Below are 18,270 nucleotides of genomic sequence, written 5' to 3' on the forward strand. Positions count from 1 at the left end.
ATAAACATTACTTTCACTGTCAGAAAAAATTAAAAATAAAAACTATTTTATATTTTTACATTTAAAATAGAATCAATATTCTATTTATCAAAGCTAAGTATGAATCTCGTTAAGTTAGTGTATTATTTTTTTCCAAAATAATAACTCAAGGCAGTAACTTATGTTCAGCTATTCTTTTCAATAGTTAACTTTTGAACTATTTTTTAATTTTTCAGATCATCAGTCATCAAAGCTCGGTAAATATTGGTTACAGACACAGAGGGTTTTCTTGCTGATTACTCACTAAAAACTTCCAGATCATATTTTTGATGGAACAAAGTGGTTATATCTAAATATATGAGTTGTTTCATTACTGTTTTAATTAGTCTTCCCATTAACGCCATTATATTGTTCATTCAGACTTGTGAACACAGAACGCGCACGAAACACAAGAGGCAGGATTTTATCGCATGAACCAATCTCAGCCGAAAATAACCAGTCATGTCCAATTATATTGCAATAGAGGCATTGCCTCCTCTCACATGACTTTCCCCCATTCATTCTCACTTACCCCCCACCAAACTCACCGCATGCTTTTGCGGGACTGTTAAAACTCAAAGGGCTCAGGGGAGGCGAGAGAGACGCAGACTCCCACTTAAACTTTACCTGCTGGTGGTGCTGTTAGACAATGTTTTATTTTTGAACTACGAATTTGTTTCTCAACCAATATTTTGAATAGGCACTGCCTCCCTTGCCTCCTCAGAGGAAATGCCACTGATATATAATTCCCAACCCTGGTGAGGTGTTACTGTTGCCTCCTCCTGGTACAACCACATTCACACCAAGAGCAGTTAATTGTTACTAATGACAGTTTAACTCTCACTCTAAAGATTGTGGCCGTCCAGACAAACTTCTCCCTGCTTTGCATAAATTAGCACAGAATCTATGCATCACTGCCTGCGTCTTTTCTTTCTCCCTCCGTCTCTCTGCTATCACTCACCCTGAGACAATCACACTTTCCTTTGTCACTCCTCTATCAGTAAAAACAGAGCGATAGCTGTTCCTGTCATTATATAGCAGGTGCTATTTATTTCTTGTCTGTCTGCCTTGTTTTTACAAATCAAAGTTTTCTCTACTTTCACTTTTAGCTTCAGTTACTGCTGTGCAACCAAATCATAATTCACTTTCTCAAAAACATTAAAAAAAAATGCACTGTTTCCTCGTGGAATTTTTCCTCTCTTTTCTTCTGTCTGTTACAGGAAAGAGACTACATATCAAGCCACGATTCTTATCTACAACACAGACAGAAAGCTCGCCAAAGGAAGGCTGATGGTGGGTGTTTTAATCAGTTAATAAACCATAATGAAACATTTTTAACTTAATTTTTAGTTTAAAAATAAGAAATTCTCCTGCTACAAAATAGTTTACTTAAGTGTTTTTGCCGTGAAGTCACATGTTTGGTTTCAGGAAATGCAATTCTAAGAACTGATTAAACATTTCTAAGAATATGTTCAGAAATGTTTACCATTACAGAACTAAATTTATGCGTTATCATCAAATACTGCTCTGAAAAAACACTCATATTCTGAGTTCTTGAAGTTAGTTTCAAAATGTAAATGCATTTGTAATTCTCAGGGACTTTTAAAATGGCATTTCTGTAGTGGTTTATGCAGAGAAATTTTATCATTTCAAATGTAAGCTTGTATGTATTTTCAAAAAATTGAAATTACTAAATAAAATTGCTTTGTGATTTGCACGACTGCGTCTTTATTTGCGAGCGTGTTTGCATATGTGAACCTGAACCACAAAAACAGTCATAAGGTTCCATTTTTTGTAAATAGAGAATTATACATCGCCTGAAAGCTTATTAAATAAGCTTTCCTTTGATGTAAAATAGGACAATATTTGGCCAAGATACAACTATTTGAAAATCCGGAATCTGAGGGTGCAAAAAAAAATCTAAATATTGAGAAAATCGCCTTTAAAGTTGTCTAAATGAAGTTCTTAGCAATGCATATTACTAATCAAATTAAGTTTTAATTTATTGACAGTGGGAAATGTACCAAATATCTTCATGGAACATGATCTTTACTTAATGATTTTTGGCATATAAAAGAAAAATAGATAATTTTGACCCTTACAATGTATTTTTTGCTATTGCTACAAATATACCTGTGCTACTTGACATTAATTTTCAGTTATTAAACCATATAACAAACCACTCCCAGTTTGTTTTCTGAATAACATCATTTAACATAAAAAGCATTTTTCGACACGTGTGGTGAGGCAGGTGGATGTAAAGAACATCCTGCTGTTCTACAGAAAAATGCTTTAGGTCCCACAGATTCTTTGTTTTTTCAGCATTTTTTTGTATTTGAACCCTTTCCAACAATGACTCATATGCAACTATGACAGAAGGTTCAAATGCTCAATAATGCTTCAGAAGAAAAGGCAATGCATTAAGAGCCAGGGGGTGAAAACTTTTTACATTTGAAGATCAGGGTAAATTTTACTTATTTTGTGTTCTCGGAAACATGCAAGTATCTTCTGTAGCTTCTAAAGGGCAGTAATAAATTAAAAAAATATGATATTTAAGTATAATAAGAAAAATGTACACATCTTCATTCCGTTCAAAAGTTTACACCCCTGGCTCTAATGCATCGTTTTTCCTTCTGGAGCATCAGTGAGTGTTTGAAACTTCTGTAATAGTTGCATATGAGTTCCTTAGTTGTCCTCAGTGTAAAAAAGATGGATCACAAAATCATACAGTCATTGCTGGTAAGGGTTCAAATACACAAAAATGCTAAAAAAAATAAAATTAAATTAAAATAAAAAAAAAACAGAATAATGATTTTTCAGAAGAACAGCAGGCAGTTTAACTGTTTGGGGACAAACAAGGGAATCATGAACAATCACTAAAAAAAACAGCTGTGGATCATTCAGGTAACAACATTTTTGACCCATACAATGTATTTTTTGCTATTGCTACAAATACACCTGTGCTACTTAAGACTGATTTTGTGGTCCAAGGTCGAATATATGTGTGAAAACCAACAATTTTTCAATATTTGACCAATTTTTCAGTTATTAAACCATATAACAAACCACTTCCAAGTTGTTTTCTGAATAACATCATTTAACGTAAAAAGTATCTGCATTTTTCGACACGTCTTGTGAGGCAGGTGGAAGACCATCGCTCATGGCTGCATGTCTGTCACTGTAATTGAGTCTTAAGGAATCTATAGGAAACAAAAAAAACGTTACGCCTCCCTCACACTCCTCAAAACTCATTTTTCTTCACCTCTCACTTTTTCCCTCTCTAACTGCTGTCTGACCAAATCCATCACAACTAATTTCTGACAATGTCATTTTCCTTTTCTTCTCCCTGTCTTTTCCTAAAATGCGCATTTGATTGAGGATCCGTTTGCCTCTTGCGTTCCTCCTCCTCGTCTCCCTCTTCTCCGTCGGGTAATGTAATTAGTATGTTGAGTGTTAAACAGTGGTACAGAGAGGATGATGGGAGCTGTAATCCCTTGAACGCCCCTCACTGTGCGGAGACTGCTGATATTCAGACTATTAATGCTCTGCTGAACCAAGGCCTCGTGCTCCGTGCTCTGTGACAAACGACTGCCGGTCGCGACAGGAAACCTGGTTAACCGTCGCCGGCAGCAACGACAGGGGGCATTAATACACCGTGGCGAGGGTCTCGCTGCGGAACACGACACACTCGCTGGCACTGACAAGCCTGCCGCCGTGTTAACGAGATAAAGGCCTTGCCCATGATGCGAGCCACGTTTACGATGACATAGAGGGATGGAGGGAAGGAAAACACTCCCTCATTTGACTTCTCTGATCTTTCTCTTCTATTTAATCGTTCATGCAGGAAGGAATACTTCATAGGAATGCATGTTGATATGGGTGTTGTAAAATCAACTAAAGTTGTCATACATCACCTAACCTTCCTTAGCTTATTTGTCTTATTTCCATTGTGGCTCTAGCTTTCAGATTTTATTTTATAAGAATGTTGGGTTCATACAAGTTGAGCTCAGTTGACTTGTAGCACAATGTTGATTATCAAAATAAAAATAGTTATTTAAAAACATATATATTTTGAAAAATGTGAGGTGCTTATATTGGAAGTAGGGCAAATTATGGTTTAAAAATAAATAACCACAAGAAACAATATGCATGTTAACATGGTTTCATTTTGACTAATGTTTGCTGGGTCTATTTTTGCAACTTTGTTGCTTAAATGTCATGCCTAAAACCTTAAAATGACTATTTAAATACCTTTTTACAACTTTAACGGTAAAACATAAAAGTTTAACACTAGAGTTAACTGAAGAATATTCTGCATAATTTTGTTTACCACAAAATTAATTTTGTCTTGTCAGATACATGTATGAAATATTCACATACACTACCAGTCAAAAGTTTTTGAACAGTACGATTTTTAATGTTTTTTAAAGAAGTCTTTTCTGCTCACCAAGCCTGCATTTATTTGATCCAAAGTACAGCAAAAACAATACATTTTAAAAATATTTTTACTGTTTAAAATAACTGTTTTTTATTTTAATATATTTTAAAATGTAATTTATTTCTGTGATCAAAGCTACTTTTTCAGCATCATTACTCCAGTCTTCAGTGTCACATGATCCTTCAGAAATCATTCTAATATTCTGATTTGCTGTTCAAGAAACATTGCTTATTATAATTATCAATGTTTTAAAAATGTTTGTTCAAATTGATCAAAACATTATAAATTGATCACAAGTAATTATAAAGACTTTTATAATGTTACAAAAGATTCTATTTCAGATAAACGCTGTTCTTCTGAACTTTCTGTTCATCAAAGAACCTGAAAGAAGTCCTACTCCGCTGTTTTCAGCATTATAATAGTAATAATAATAATAAATGTATTTTGAGCAGCAAATCAGAATATTAGAATGATTTGTGTAATGATGCTAAAAATTCAGCTTTGAAATCACAGGAATAAATTACATTTTATGTATTCAAATAGAAAACAGTTATTTTAAACAGTAAAATGATTCAAAATTTGACTGTTTTTCCAAATAAATCAAGTAAATGCAGGTTTGATGAGCAAAAGAGCTTCTTTAAAAATCATTAAAAATCTTACTGTTCAAAAACTTTTGACTGGTAGTGTAAAATGAATTTGGCAACTTTAAAATATATAACCACAAGACATAAACAATATTAACATAATTTCAGTTTGACAGAGTAACACTATCATTTGCTATGTCTTTTAAAACTTTGTTGCCTGAACATAACGCCTAAAACCATGAAATAACCATTAAAATGACATTTTATACAACTTTACGACTCAAATAATATATACTATTTAACACGACTAGATGTAAATGCTTTTTAAAAAATTATACATTTCATATTTCTGCTATTAAAAGCTCCAAAAAAATCCTTATTCACTTCTATTAATCGCTTATTACTTTTTGCTGTGTAAAGTTTAGATTTACAACTTTGTTGCCTAAATGTAATGCCAATAATTCTAAAATAACCAGTAATATGACAATTTATACAACTTGACTACTCAAATAATATATACAGTTTAACACGACTAGGTGTAAATGCTTTTTTAAAAATTATAAGCTTCATTTTTTTTTTTTTTTGCTTTTAAATCCTCCAAAAATTGACCTTATTCACTTCTATTAATCGCTTACTAACCTTTGCAGTGTAAAGTTCAGTTTCACAACTTTGTTGCCTAAATGTAATGCCAATAATTCTAAAATAACCATTAATATGACAATTTATACAACTTTACTGCTCAAATAATGTATACAATTTAACACGACTAGATTAAATGCTTTTTTTTTTAATTATAAGCTTTATATTTTTGCTTTTAAATCCTTCAAAAAGGGTCCTTGTTCACTTCTATTAATCGCTTACTACATTTTGCTGTGAAAAGTTCAGTTTTACAACTTTGTTGCCTAAATGTAATGCCTAAAATTCTAAAATAACAATTAATGTGACATTTATTACAACTTGACTACTCAAATAATGTATACAGTTTAACACAACTAGGTGTAAATGCTTTTTTTAAAAATTCTATGTTTCATATTTCTGCTTTTAAATCCTCCAAAAATTGGCCTTATTCACTTCTATTAATCGCTTACTAACCTTTGCTGTGTAAAGTTCAGTTTCACAACTTTGTTGCCTAAATGTAATGCCAATAATTCTAAAATAACCAGTAATATGACAATTTATACAACTTTACGACTCAAATAATATATACAATTTAACACAACTAGATGTTAATGCTTTTTAAAAAATTATACATTTAATATTTCTGCTATTAAAAGCTCCAAAAAAAGTCGTTTGTCACTTCTATTAATCGCTTATTACCTTTTGCTGTGTAAAGTTTAGATTTACAACTTTGTTGCCTAAATGTAATGCCAATAATTCTAAAATAACCAGTAATATGACAATTTATACAACTTGACTACTCAAATAATATATACAATTTAACATGACTAGGTGTAAATGCTTTTTTAAAAATTGTAAACTTCATTTTTTTGCTTTTAAATCCTCCAAAAATTGACCTTATTCGCTTCTATTAATCGCTTACTAACCTTTGCAGTGTAAAGTTCAGTTTTCTACTTTGTTGCCTAAATGTAATGCCTAAAATTCTAAAATAACCATTAATGTGACGTTTTATAAAAACTTTACTACTCAAATAATATATACTATTTAACACGACTAGATGTAAATGCTTTTTAAAAATTATATGTTTCATATTTTTGCTTTTAAATCCTCCAAAAATTGTCCTTATTCACTTCTATTAATCGCTTACTACATTTTGCTGTGAAAAGTTCAGTTTTACAACTTTGTTGCCTAAATGTAATGCCTAAAATTCTAAAATAACAATTAATGTGACATTTATTACAACTTGACTACTCAAATAATGTATACAGTTTAACACAACTAGGTGTAAATGCTTTTTTTAAAAATTCTATGTTTCATATTTCTGCTTTTAAATCCTCCAAAAATTGGCCTTATTCACTTCTATTAATCGCTTACTAACCTTTGCTGTGTAAAGTTCAGTTTTACAACTTTGTTGCCTAAATGTAATGCCAATAATTCTAAAATAACCAGTAATATGACAATTTATACAACTTGACTACTCAAATAATATATACAATTTAACATGACTAGGTGTAAATGCTTTTTTAAAAATTGTAAACTTCATTTTTTTGCTTTTAAATCCTCCAAAAATTGACCTTATTCGCTTCTATTAATCGCTTACTAACCTTTGCAGTGTAAAGTTCAGTTTTCTACTTTGTTGCCTAAATGTAATGCCTAAAATTCTAAAATAACCATTAATGTGACGTTTTATAAAAACTTTACTACTCAAATAATATATACTATTTAACACGACTAGATGTAAATGCTTTTTAAAAATTATATGTTTCATATTTTTGCTTTTAAATCCTCCAAAAATTGTCCTTATTCACTTCTATTAATCGCTTACTACATTTTGCTGTGAAAAGTTCAGTTTTACAACTTTGTTGCCTAAATGTAATGCCTAAAATTCTAAAATAACTATTAATGTGACATTTATTACAACTTGACTACTCAAATAATGTATACAGTTTAACACAACTAGGTGTAAATGCTTTTTTTAAAAATTCTATGTTTCATATTTCTGCTTTTAAATCCTCCAAAAATTGGCCTTATTCACTTCTATTAATCGCTTACTAACCTTTGCTGTGTAAAGTTCAGTTTTACAACTTTGTTGCCTAAATGTAATGCCAATAATTCTAAAATAACCAGTAATATGACAATTTATACAACTTTACGACTCAAATAATATATACAATTTAACACAACTAGATGTTAATGCTTTTTAAAAAATTATACATTTCATATTTCTGCTATTAAAAGCTCCAAAAAAAGTCGTTTGTCACTTCTATTAATCGCTTATTACCTTTTGCTGTGTAAAGTTTAGATTTACAACTTTGTTGCCTAAATGTAATGCCAATAATTCTAAAATAACCAGTAATATGACAATTTATACAACTTGACTACTCAAATAATATATACAATTTAACATGACTAGGTGTAAATGCTTTTTTAATAATTGTAAACTTCATTTTTTTTGCTTTTAAATCCTCCAAAAATTGACCTTATGCACTTCTATTAATCGCTTACTAACCTTTGCAGTGTAAAGTACAGTTTTCTACTTTGTTGCCTAAATGTAATGCCTAAAATTCTAAAATAACCATTAAAATGACGTTTTATAAAAACTTTACTACTCAAATAATATATACTATTTAACACGACTAGATGTAAATGCTTTTTAAAAATTATGTTTCATATTTTTGCTTTTAAATCCTCCAAAAATTGTCCTTATTCACTTCTATTAATCGCTTACTACATTTTGCTGTGAAAAGTTCAGTTTTACAACTTTGTTGCCTAAATGTAATGCCTAAAATTCTAAAATAACCATTAATATGACATTTATTACAACTTGACTACTCAAATAATATATACAGTTTAACACAACTAGGTGTAAATGCTTTTTTAAAAATTCTATGTTTCATATTTCTGCTTTTAAATCCTCCAAAAATTGACCTTATTCACTTCTATTAATCGCTTACTAACCTTTGCTGTGTAAAGTTCAGTTTTACAACTTTGTTGCCTAAATGTGATGCCAATAATTCTAAAATAACCAGTAATATGACAATTTATACAACTTTACGACTCAAATAATATATACAATTTAACACAACTAGGTGTAAATGCTTTTTAAAAAATTATACATTTCATATTTCTGCTTTTAAAAGCTCCAAAAAAAGTCCTTTTTCACTTCTATTAATCGCTTATTACCTTTTGCTGTGTAAAGTTTAGATATACAACTTTGTTGCCTAAATGTAATGCCAATAATTCTAAAATAATCATTAAAATGACATTTTATACAACTTTACTAATCAAATAATATATACTATTTAACACGACTAGATGTAAATGCTTATTAAAAATTATATGTTTCATATTTTTGCTTTAAAATCCTTCAAAAATTGTCCTTATTCACTTCTATTAATCGCTTACTACATTTTGCTGTGAAAAGTTCAGTTTTACAACTTTGTTGCCTAAATGTAATGCCTAAAATTCTAAAATAACCATTAATATGACATTTTATACAACTTTACTACTCAAATAATGTATAGTTTAACACAAGAGTAAGTGTAAATGCTTTAAAAAATTGTAAGCTTCATATTTCTAAATCTTCCAAAATTGACCTTATTCACTTCTATTAATCGCTTACTAACCTTTGCAACTTTGTTGCTTAGATTATCCAGATTTGTTGTCTAAATATCCATTAAAATGACAATTTAAACAACTTTACAGCTCAGACAATACATAAGTTTAGAGTTAGTGTACAATTTAGCACAAGGTGTAAATGCTTTTAAAAAATTATACGCTTCTCATTTCTAGTTTTAAAATTCTCCAAACATCATGCCTCAGTAACCTCAGTTTTATCTTTTTTTTAATACAACAAAGAACATAGTACTGGTTTCTCCATATAACATCCATTAAAGTTGCCAAAATAAATGGAATGTTTTTTTTTATTTTTTATTTTTTTTATTCAGACTCAGATGCAACATTGCAGAATATTCTTCAACCTTCATTCAATTCTTTTTTTTTTTAATAGTAATATTAAAATCAGAGTTTGTACAGTAAAGTCAGAACCTTTAGGTTATTTGTACACAAAGGAGGAAGTGGCAAAAGATGTGTGGTGTGATGCATATATCTGTATTCATGATGCTCTTTAACTATGGTCACTCACCAGTATCTGTTATCTGCATGGGAAGAGAAAGAGAAATTCATGGAGCAATCAGTCTTTCTTTTCTCACCCTCCCCTTCCCTCTCGTTCTCTCGCTCTGACGGCGAGGATGTAAGTGCCTTAGACAGATGTCTGCTGCCGCTTGTCTCAAAGCTCAACGCGAGCTGCTGAGCTCGGCAAACTCTAATTAAGATCAATATTTCAATTTTTAGTAAAAGCGCATGTGAAAGAGAACCAAGGAGGAGAGCGGGAGAGAAAGGAGGAAAACACATTCACATTTTTTCCACGACAGTCTCACTTGAATGAGAAAAGGAACGAATGAAAGGTCAAGTGTAATTTTTCTCTACCTCAATAGATCGCCTAGACATAAAAAAGACAAACTTGTTACAGCTCAGCAAAGACTCCAGCACATCAATAAAGATCATACTTCCACTGCAAGTAGTTAGTCATTAGTATATCAGTCCTCTGTCATTTTTTTCATACTGCTCTTACTGCTTTCCCATCTTTCTGCTTGTGCTTTATTTCTGTTTATCTTTCCGCCATTTTTAAAGCTCCAAGTTTTAGTACATTTTCTAATTTTCTGTCATCTAGCTCTTTCTAACTCACTTTTTCCGCTGAGAACTTCACAGAACTTTGTGTACTTGTTAGTTTGATTGTATGCTGAGTCTTTGAACAGGCATTTGTGAGATTTTGAGGCCTACAAAAACCCGCTTCCGATAACCCCCTACTCCACCTCGCACCTCTCAACTATTTTGGCTAAAGAGGGGTTAACCGGACAAATCCGTCTCAGTCATTTTCACAGACGTCTAGTCCAAACCCCCCTTCTCTCTTTCACACTATCATACTCTCTTTCTCCTCAGACGTGCTGATGTCCATTTTGCTTAAATCGGTAGAACTGCACCAGCAGCTAACTCCCAATATGCAAAGGCACAATGAAAGCCCTGACTTCAAAATTTATGTCTCAAGCCCTCGGCCACATCCACACCCACCCACCTCCGCTCACTGAATGGACGATGGCAGATCTTCTTAAATGTGGCATTTTCAAAGCGGACTGCTTAGCTTGGACTTTGAGGTCCACTCATGCTTATTTGATAAAACCTCCATAATGACTTAGCGCACCTTCAACTTCAAATACCTCGATATGATTTGTCCTGTCCTCTTAGGCTTTTCTTTTTTTTTTCCTCCGTTGGCAGATTTGAGCCTCAAGCGTGTCTGTATTTCACTCATTGGCACCTGGAAAGAAAGTCTTAGCATGTTACATAAAGTTAGCAGAGGTCTTGGATGTAGTAAGAAGTAAGTTAAACAGCAGATTTTATTTTGATATTGATTCTGAAGGTAGAAAATACACATACATTAATACAAACTGGCAAGTATTAGGCATCTGAGCTCAATATTTCAGCCAAAAATGAACATTTGCTGCAAATGCACTCACCCTAATGCCATCCACTAGGATGTAGATGACTTTGTTTCGACATTTCTCACCAATGGATAATCTGCAGTGAATGGGTGCCATCAGAACAAGAGTTGATAAAAGCATCACAATAATCCACAAGCAATCCACACAACTCTAATCCATCAATTAATGTCTTATGAAATGAAAAACTGTTTGTAAAAAAAAAACAAAACAAAAAAACAACATAATTACTTTTAACCATCGCTTTTGACCAAAATAACAGTCCATCATTTTTTGAAGTCCGTTGTCTCTTGTTCTCTCACATCCAAATGGACATATTTGTTTAAAACTGTTTTCAGTGCTTGATCTGCGCATGTTTCTCTCTTAAATTCAGATGAGACAACATTTCCTGAACGGTTAAACTGCCCACTGTTCCTCAGTAAAATTCTTCATGTCCCACAAATTCTTTGGTTTTTCAGCATTTTTGTGTATTTAAACACTTTCCAACAACGACTGTATGATTTTAATAGCCATCTTTTTACACTGACGACAACTGAGGGACTCATATGAAACTATTACAGAAGGTTCAAACACTCACTGATGCTCCAGAAGGAAAAACCATGCATTAAGAGCTGGGGGTGAAAACTTTTGAACAGAAAGATTTTTCTTATTTTTCCTATATATATATATATATATATATATATAGAGAGAGAGAGAGAGAGAGAGAGAGAGAGAGAGAGAGATTTTTTTAGTATTGTCCTTCAGAAGCTACAGAAGGTACTTGCAACTTCAATAAGTTCTGCAATAGTTGCTTATGAGTCCCTCAGTTGTCCTTAATGTGAAAAATGGATCTCAAAATCATACAGTCATTGTTGAAAAGGGTTCAAATACACAAAAATGTTGAAAAACCAAAGAATTTGAGAGACCTGAAGGATTTTTCTGAAGAACAGCAGGCAGTTTAACTGTTCAGGACAAGCAAGGGACTCGTGAACAACTATCACTGTACAAAAAAACAGTTCAGGATCATTCAGCTAACAAAACAATATTAAGAATCAAGTGTCTGTAAACTTTTGAACAGGGTCATTTTTATAAATCAACTATTATTATTTTCCTATATGTAAACAACTTTTATGTGAAATATCTTATTCAGGTAAGTGCTAAATAAAAAAAAATCATTTATTTAACACTTACTTTGGCAAAATAATTAAATGTAAACTTAGTGTCCTCCTGTCTCTTTTATTTTTAACAAAGCACTGTGATAAGCGTTTCAAACCTTTTTTATATTGATCTACATTCCTCTGTATCCTTACACTGCAATAAGGACTTCGCATAGGGTTGTTAGACTGACCCTCATCTTTGGGTACTTCCTTCAAAGCGAGACTGGCTCGTCTGATTAAGACATATGCTGTGGTGATGAAGGCGCGCTCTGCGTGGGGCTTAATTATTTGTCGATCCGCGCAGATGAGTCGAGATGCAATTAGAGGTTAATTGCGAAAGAAATCCGGAGCGTGGCTGGCACTGGCGAGGCGGATCATAATTAACTCACCCGCACAAATTGCGCATTTTTCCCTATCCGGCGGAAATGTGGATTGATTTTATTGCTGGATCACGCGTTATTGAGTTCATCACCGCCTATAGGTCATAAGCGGGGAGGAAAGTTGCTTGTGTGTTATCCTATCAGATCAATACACTGAATGACTGTTCACGGGGTTACGGCACATTGAGGAAATATGCAGTTTAATACATAATTATCTAATCAATTTAAACTTTAAACGGTATGTCCAAACACACGAGGTATTCTTTAGAATATGGAGTCTAAACGATAGCTCGCTTTTGATAAATTAATAAATAATTAATTGTTAATAATGGTTGTGAGAGAAAATGTGATGCTGCGTGGAATACGCATAATTGCTTTAATATTGCTCTTAGGCTAATTGTCGTTGCACTAGTTTAGTGAAGCACATTAAGGTTTTTAAATGAGAAAATAAGTGCAAACATTGTTACTGCGTCATTTTTTTTTTATCGGTGTGTAATAATTTCACTCTCATTGTAGGCCTATTGCAATTATAAATAAGACTGACTTTTAGTTTAGAAGTGAAAAATGAGCTACGTAAATCAATGTAATTATATGATCATTTAAAACATAAATTCATGTGTTGCTATCAAATATAGGATTAAATTCGTTTTATAAATGTGTTTTTAAAGTTACACCCAAAGCATATGCATTGCATATAACGTTTAAGAAGTGTTTGCTCTGTTCTAAATAAACATTTTCTAAGTAAGACAAGCTGGGCTATTGCCTTTCCTCTCGCTTACCTTCCACGTGTGGTTGCAGGGAAGGCGTCGCTAGGGGGCGGGAAGAACACCTGTTTAAGCGCCCTGTCAGCTGCTGCGCGTTCGGCTCAGCTGCCACAGAGAGGCGTTGCTATAGGAATATGCATTTCTACTGCTACGCCTCCTCCCATTGGTCCTTCCCATGCTCTGGGTGGGACGCTCAGATGGGCCATGTGTATAAAGTGGTACATGCCCCTTTCAGTGCTTCAGTGATACTGCGTTTCAGCGGTGGACAACAGTGCAAAAATAAGCTCTAGCTAACGAAAGGCAACGGTGACAGCGGTCCATATAGGCTAACTTTAAAAGTGGCAGCGGAGGGAGAGGTGAATTTAGTAGCCAGAATTCAGCATCCGCATCCTTTGTCGGGCTGCGTCGGAGCGTCCCACCAAAGGAACTTACATACTCACTGAGATTTGTCACGCACATTGTTGGGGTTTGCATTCGCTGGTGACTGTGTTAAAAGAAGAAGCAGCAGCATCATTCCTTCGGACTTCGAGGTAAAGTCTAACGCTTTCTGAAGTTGCTGTGTAGCGGACTTTTCTGGGACATGCGAGGAAAGTTCTCGCTTTCTTCACGTGAAAGCTTAAAGTTTATTGCCTCCGGAACTTCAAACACGGAGGTGAAGAAGGATATTTGAAGTCTCTTAGTCAAAGGACGATTTCTCTGAAACCACATGTCACGGTGAAGCGAGGACGAGTCAGGTTGGTGGTTTTGAATTCACGAGTCTCAAGTTTCTGCCGCCCTGGCCAGTGATATTAACGCGTGAAATTGACCTGGGATAAGTTGTCAACAAGAGGCAAACTGGCAGGTGTATAAGTACATTTACATGCATGGGCATACGTATATCTCACTGCACTATAAATAGAAGCCCGTGCTTATGTATTAAACCCTGGGCGCTCATCTTCAGTCCTTTTCATCGTAATCCCAGTGAAACCCACGCGTGTCGCTTTGGCTGTTAGGGTAGGTGTCGCATGGACTGACATGGCCACCGATCTCGCCATGAGCGCAGATTTGCCCAACAGCCCCCTGGCTATTGAATATGTCAACGACTTCGACCTCATGAAGTTTGAAGTCAAGAAAGAGCCCCCGGAGGCCGACCGCTATTGCCACCGCCTGCCCCCGGGCTCGCTATCCTCCACCCCAATCAGCACACCCTGCTCCTCGGTGCCTTCCTCGCCCAGTTTCTGCGCTCCCAGCCCCGGATCTCAGCCTGGTCAGAACCTCGGAAATGGCGTCAACAACAACAACAATGGCAACAACAACCAGGGCTCCTCGGGCAAGCCGCAGCTGGAAGATCTCTACTGGATTCCCAACTACCAGCATCACATCAGTCCAGAGGCCCTCAACCTGACGCCCGAGGACGCGGTCGAAGCGCTTATCGGTAACGCGCACCACCACCATCACCATCAACCCTACGAGGGATTCCGCGGTCAGCAATACGTCGGAGAAGACCTCTCGACGGCCCCCAACGGACACCACCACCCGGTGCACCACCACCACCATCATCACCACGGCCACCACGCGCACGCGCGCCTCGAGGACCGCTTCTCAGACGAGCAGCTGGTGAGCATGACAGTTCGCGAGCTCAACCGGCAACTGAGAGGCTTCAGCAAAGAAGAGGTGATCCGTCTCAAGCAGAAACGGCGAACCCTGAAGAACCGCGGCTATGCGCAGTCGTGCCGCTACAAGCGCGTACAGCAGCGCCACATGCTCGAGAGCGAAAAGTGCACGCTTCAGAGCCAGGTGGAGCAACTCAAGCAAGACGTGGCGCGTCTGATCAAAGAGCGGGACCTGTACAAGGAGAAGTACGAGAAGCTTGCGAGCCGAACCTTTAACGGCGGCGGCAACGTAGGCGGCAACACTCGGGACCCGTCCAACGGCAATCACGGGAAAACCACTTCCACGGAATTCTTCATGTGAGAGTGATTCTTGTTAAAGACTTTTTCCGCACCAACGTATTCGTTTTTTTAAACCTTAATTTTTATGATTTTCAGTGTGAATTTTATTTGCAGTTCTTATCTTAAATACTCAGTGTCCACTTTAAAACATAGCTACACTCTTAAAAATAAAGGTCTGAACCTTTTTAAGTTCCACAAATATTTTATTCTCAATGACTCTAGATAAACATCCATGTACTGGTGCTTCAAAGAACCCCAAACCCAATATGCAAATCTAGAGAACTCATAAGCACTTTTTACCGCCAAAATGGTTATTGACAAGCAGGTCAAGTCCTTGAAGTACTGAAACGAAACATTCAGAATCATTATTTTTAAGAGTGTAGAGTCTAACATTACAGCGACATATTTAAAGTCTTTACTCATTATTTGTGTACATATATTACTGTACCATAAAAGTCTTAAGGTTAGTGTAATGTTAGGATTATCTTCCACAGATACTGCACGGACCCTTCTACTTCATAAGACCTCCGATCAAAATATGGGATCACGCATAACCTCCAAAGACCCATCAGTTTTGGATTCTGTAAATCTGTGTTTTTCATTTTTTTTTTTTTTAGTGATAGTGTAACTGCAAAGTCCGACATGTTTAAAGACATACAGCCGCTTCCTTAATCCTTTTTTTTTTGTTTGTTTGTTTGTTTTTTTGTTTTGTTTTGTTTTTTGTTTTATCCTTTCGGATTGACGAGTCTTAATGGCGATGAGAACATACTGGAAACGAAACTTCAGCCTGTGAAGGGACTTTGTAAGGAACAATGCTAATATTTAAACACTTATAAGCGAGAAAGGGAGACAGCAATACATCCTTGACCTTTCTCAGTCACGAACTGAGGTTGAGGGGACTTATGAACTTTGAGGGCCCTCAAGCATTGCTCAAGTCTGCATTACCCCACCAATCCTGCATGCGGGACATGTATGGTACTCCAAACGCGCCAGGTCCTTTCTCTATCTCTTCCTCATACAGCACTTGGATGAAAAGCATGGCCCTTAATCACTCTCTCTTCTCTCTTTTTTTTCGTTTCTTCTGCTCGACATAAACCGTGTATGTGAAGGAACTCATGCGTACCTGCGAAATCACATGAAATCCGTTCTCGCATTTCTTTTTGTATTGTTTAAAAGTACAGAATAAGAACAAATGAGAAAAAAACACCGAACTGAGCCAGAGTTATTTATTCCCACTTGTACATATGTAGAGGTCAAATGGTGTGTTAATTTAACTTTCTTTTTAAAGTCTTTTTTGCTTGATTATTTAAAACGTCTTAATACGATGTTTGTATGTAGTAGCATGCAAATGACAAAGATATTCTCATCCTATTGAATATGTACAATTTCAAAGGAAGCCTACTGCACTACGATTCGAAGAATTGGGATTTATATAACATTTCTTTTCCTCTGTGTTAATCGAATTGCTGTTATGGTGGACATAGTTAGTCGATCTAAAGTGCATATAAACACAAGGACTTTAATTGCTGCTAATATTCTATGCACCAAATTCGAAAGCAATTAACAGAAGCTCTGATTATGTGAATTTTGTATTTCAAAATAAATGAAGCTATGTAGAAAACCGGTTAGACATGGATATCAAAAATAACCAAGATCATCTCTTAAAGATTTTTTTTTTTTTTTTTTTACATATATTTGTCTTAATGGCCGGGATGACAAATGACATAAAACTGTTAACTTCAAATATATGACAGCCGTCGTTAGAAGGACAAGAATGGTTGTTTTAACTTATTATGACATAATAAAACTGTAGCATACTCTGTATAAAGCAGTTGCCTATTGTTTTGCATTACAACATTGTGATGATAATAGGCTTCCGACCATACTGAATTACACTACAGGTAGATGTCAAGAGATTAAACGCGGATATAATTCAACAATAATAGAGGGCTTGTGTGCAAACTTTGCTAGAAGTAATAATGCGCATTTGAGGTTGAAATATAGCCCATCTTGTTCAGGCTAAATAACGAAGTTGCCAAAGTGGATTATCTAATGCACGTAAATTATCTTAAATCAGTTTTCAAATTCTTTCCGACCTGTGTATGCTTAGTTTCCTAACAGATCTATCGGCCAGACTCGTAAAATAAGGTCTTCAAGTATGCTCCTTTACCTGGGTTAGTATCTGCTTGATATCTCACCTGAAAACCACTGATTCTTTTTTTCGGTTAAATTATGAATTATGAATGATGATACAGTTCGATATGAAGCAATCTCTCTGTCTATTGATCTAATTTGAGGCACAGCGGCTTGAGGTTACATAACCACATGTGCTGTCGTGTGTGCTGTCTTATGTAAAAAAAAATAAATAAATAAAATGGAAAAAAAGAAAAAAACCTGTACATAGTTTATAATTTCTATATATTTATCGAAATTATAAATGTCCTTACGTGTCAGTAAGTCCAAACCAAAATGTTTCGAAATGGAATGTTGTTCAGAATCTTGTTTTCATAATGTTTAATAAAAACTCCTGTCAAATGCATCAGCCTGTTTTCCCATCACTCAACAAGTGTCTTTTCATGGTTAAAATATGTGATCTATTGTTATAAGATTCATTTTTTTCAGTGCCACCTATTAGGCTTAAATGACAGATGAAATTAAACACAAACGCAAAAAAATGACGATTGGTTTCTTGTATAAAACGCCGTGCCTCATTGCGCATAAGGCACACGAATCGTACTATTTCAAAACTGGTTATTATATTTGTATACATTTTCAAAAATAAATTATAATGATTAATTTTTATACTATGGAGGTGTGAAGTGGCATAGAGATTTATTGTATAATCT

General features: G+C 34.8%; 2 protein-coding genes across 2 annotated transcripts in view; both read left to right on the forward strand.

Moving 5' to 3' along the window:
• LOC141347648 (uncharacterized) overlaps positions 1–1,671 on the forward strand; it is a 90,208-nt gene extending 88,537 nt beyond the window's left edge. Inside the window, exon 12 of the mRNA XM_073852631.1 lies at positions 1,239–1,671. Within this exon, the coding sequence (XP_073708732.1) occupies positions 1,239–1,309 (71 nt within the window). The 3' untranslated portion in view covers positions 1,310–1,671. The remainder of the gene's footprint in view (positions 1–1,238) is intronic.
• A 12,089-nt stretch (positions 1,672–13,760) lies between these two features.
• Positions 13,761–17,961, forward strand: LOC141346689 (transcription factor MafAa). Its single transcript, XM_073851627.1, has one exon. The coding sequence runs from the start codon at positions 14,508–14,510 to the stop codon at positions 15,444–15,446; it is 939 nt and encodes a 312-aa protein (XP_073707728.1). The 5' UTR covers positions 13,761–14,507; the 3' UTR covers positions 15,447–17,961.
• The last annotated feature ends 309 nt before the right edge of the window (positions 17,962–18,270 follow it).

The sequence above is a fragment of the Garra rufa genome, chromosome 12 (assembly GCF_049309525.1).
Source record: "Garra rufa chromosome 12, GarRuf1.0, whole genome shotgun sequence".
NCBI classification, from domain to species: domain Eukaryota; kingdom Metazoa; phylum Chordata; class Actinopteri; order Cypriniformes; family Cyprinidae; genus Garra; species Garra rufa.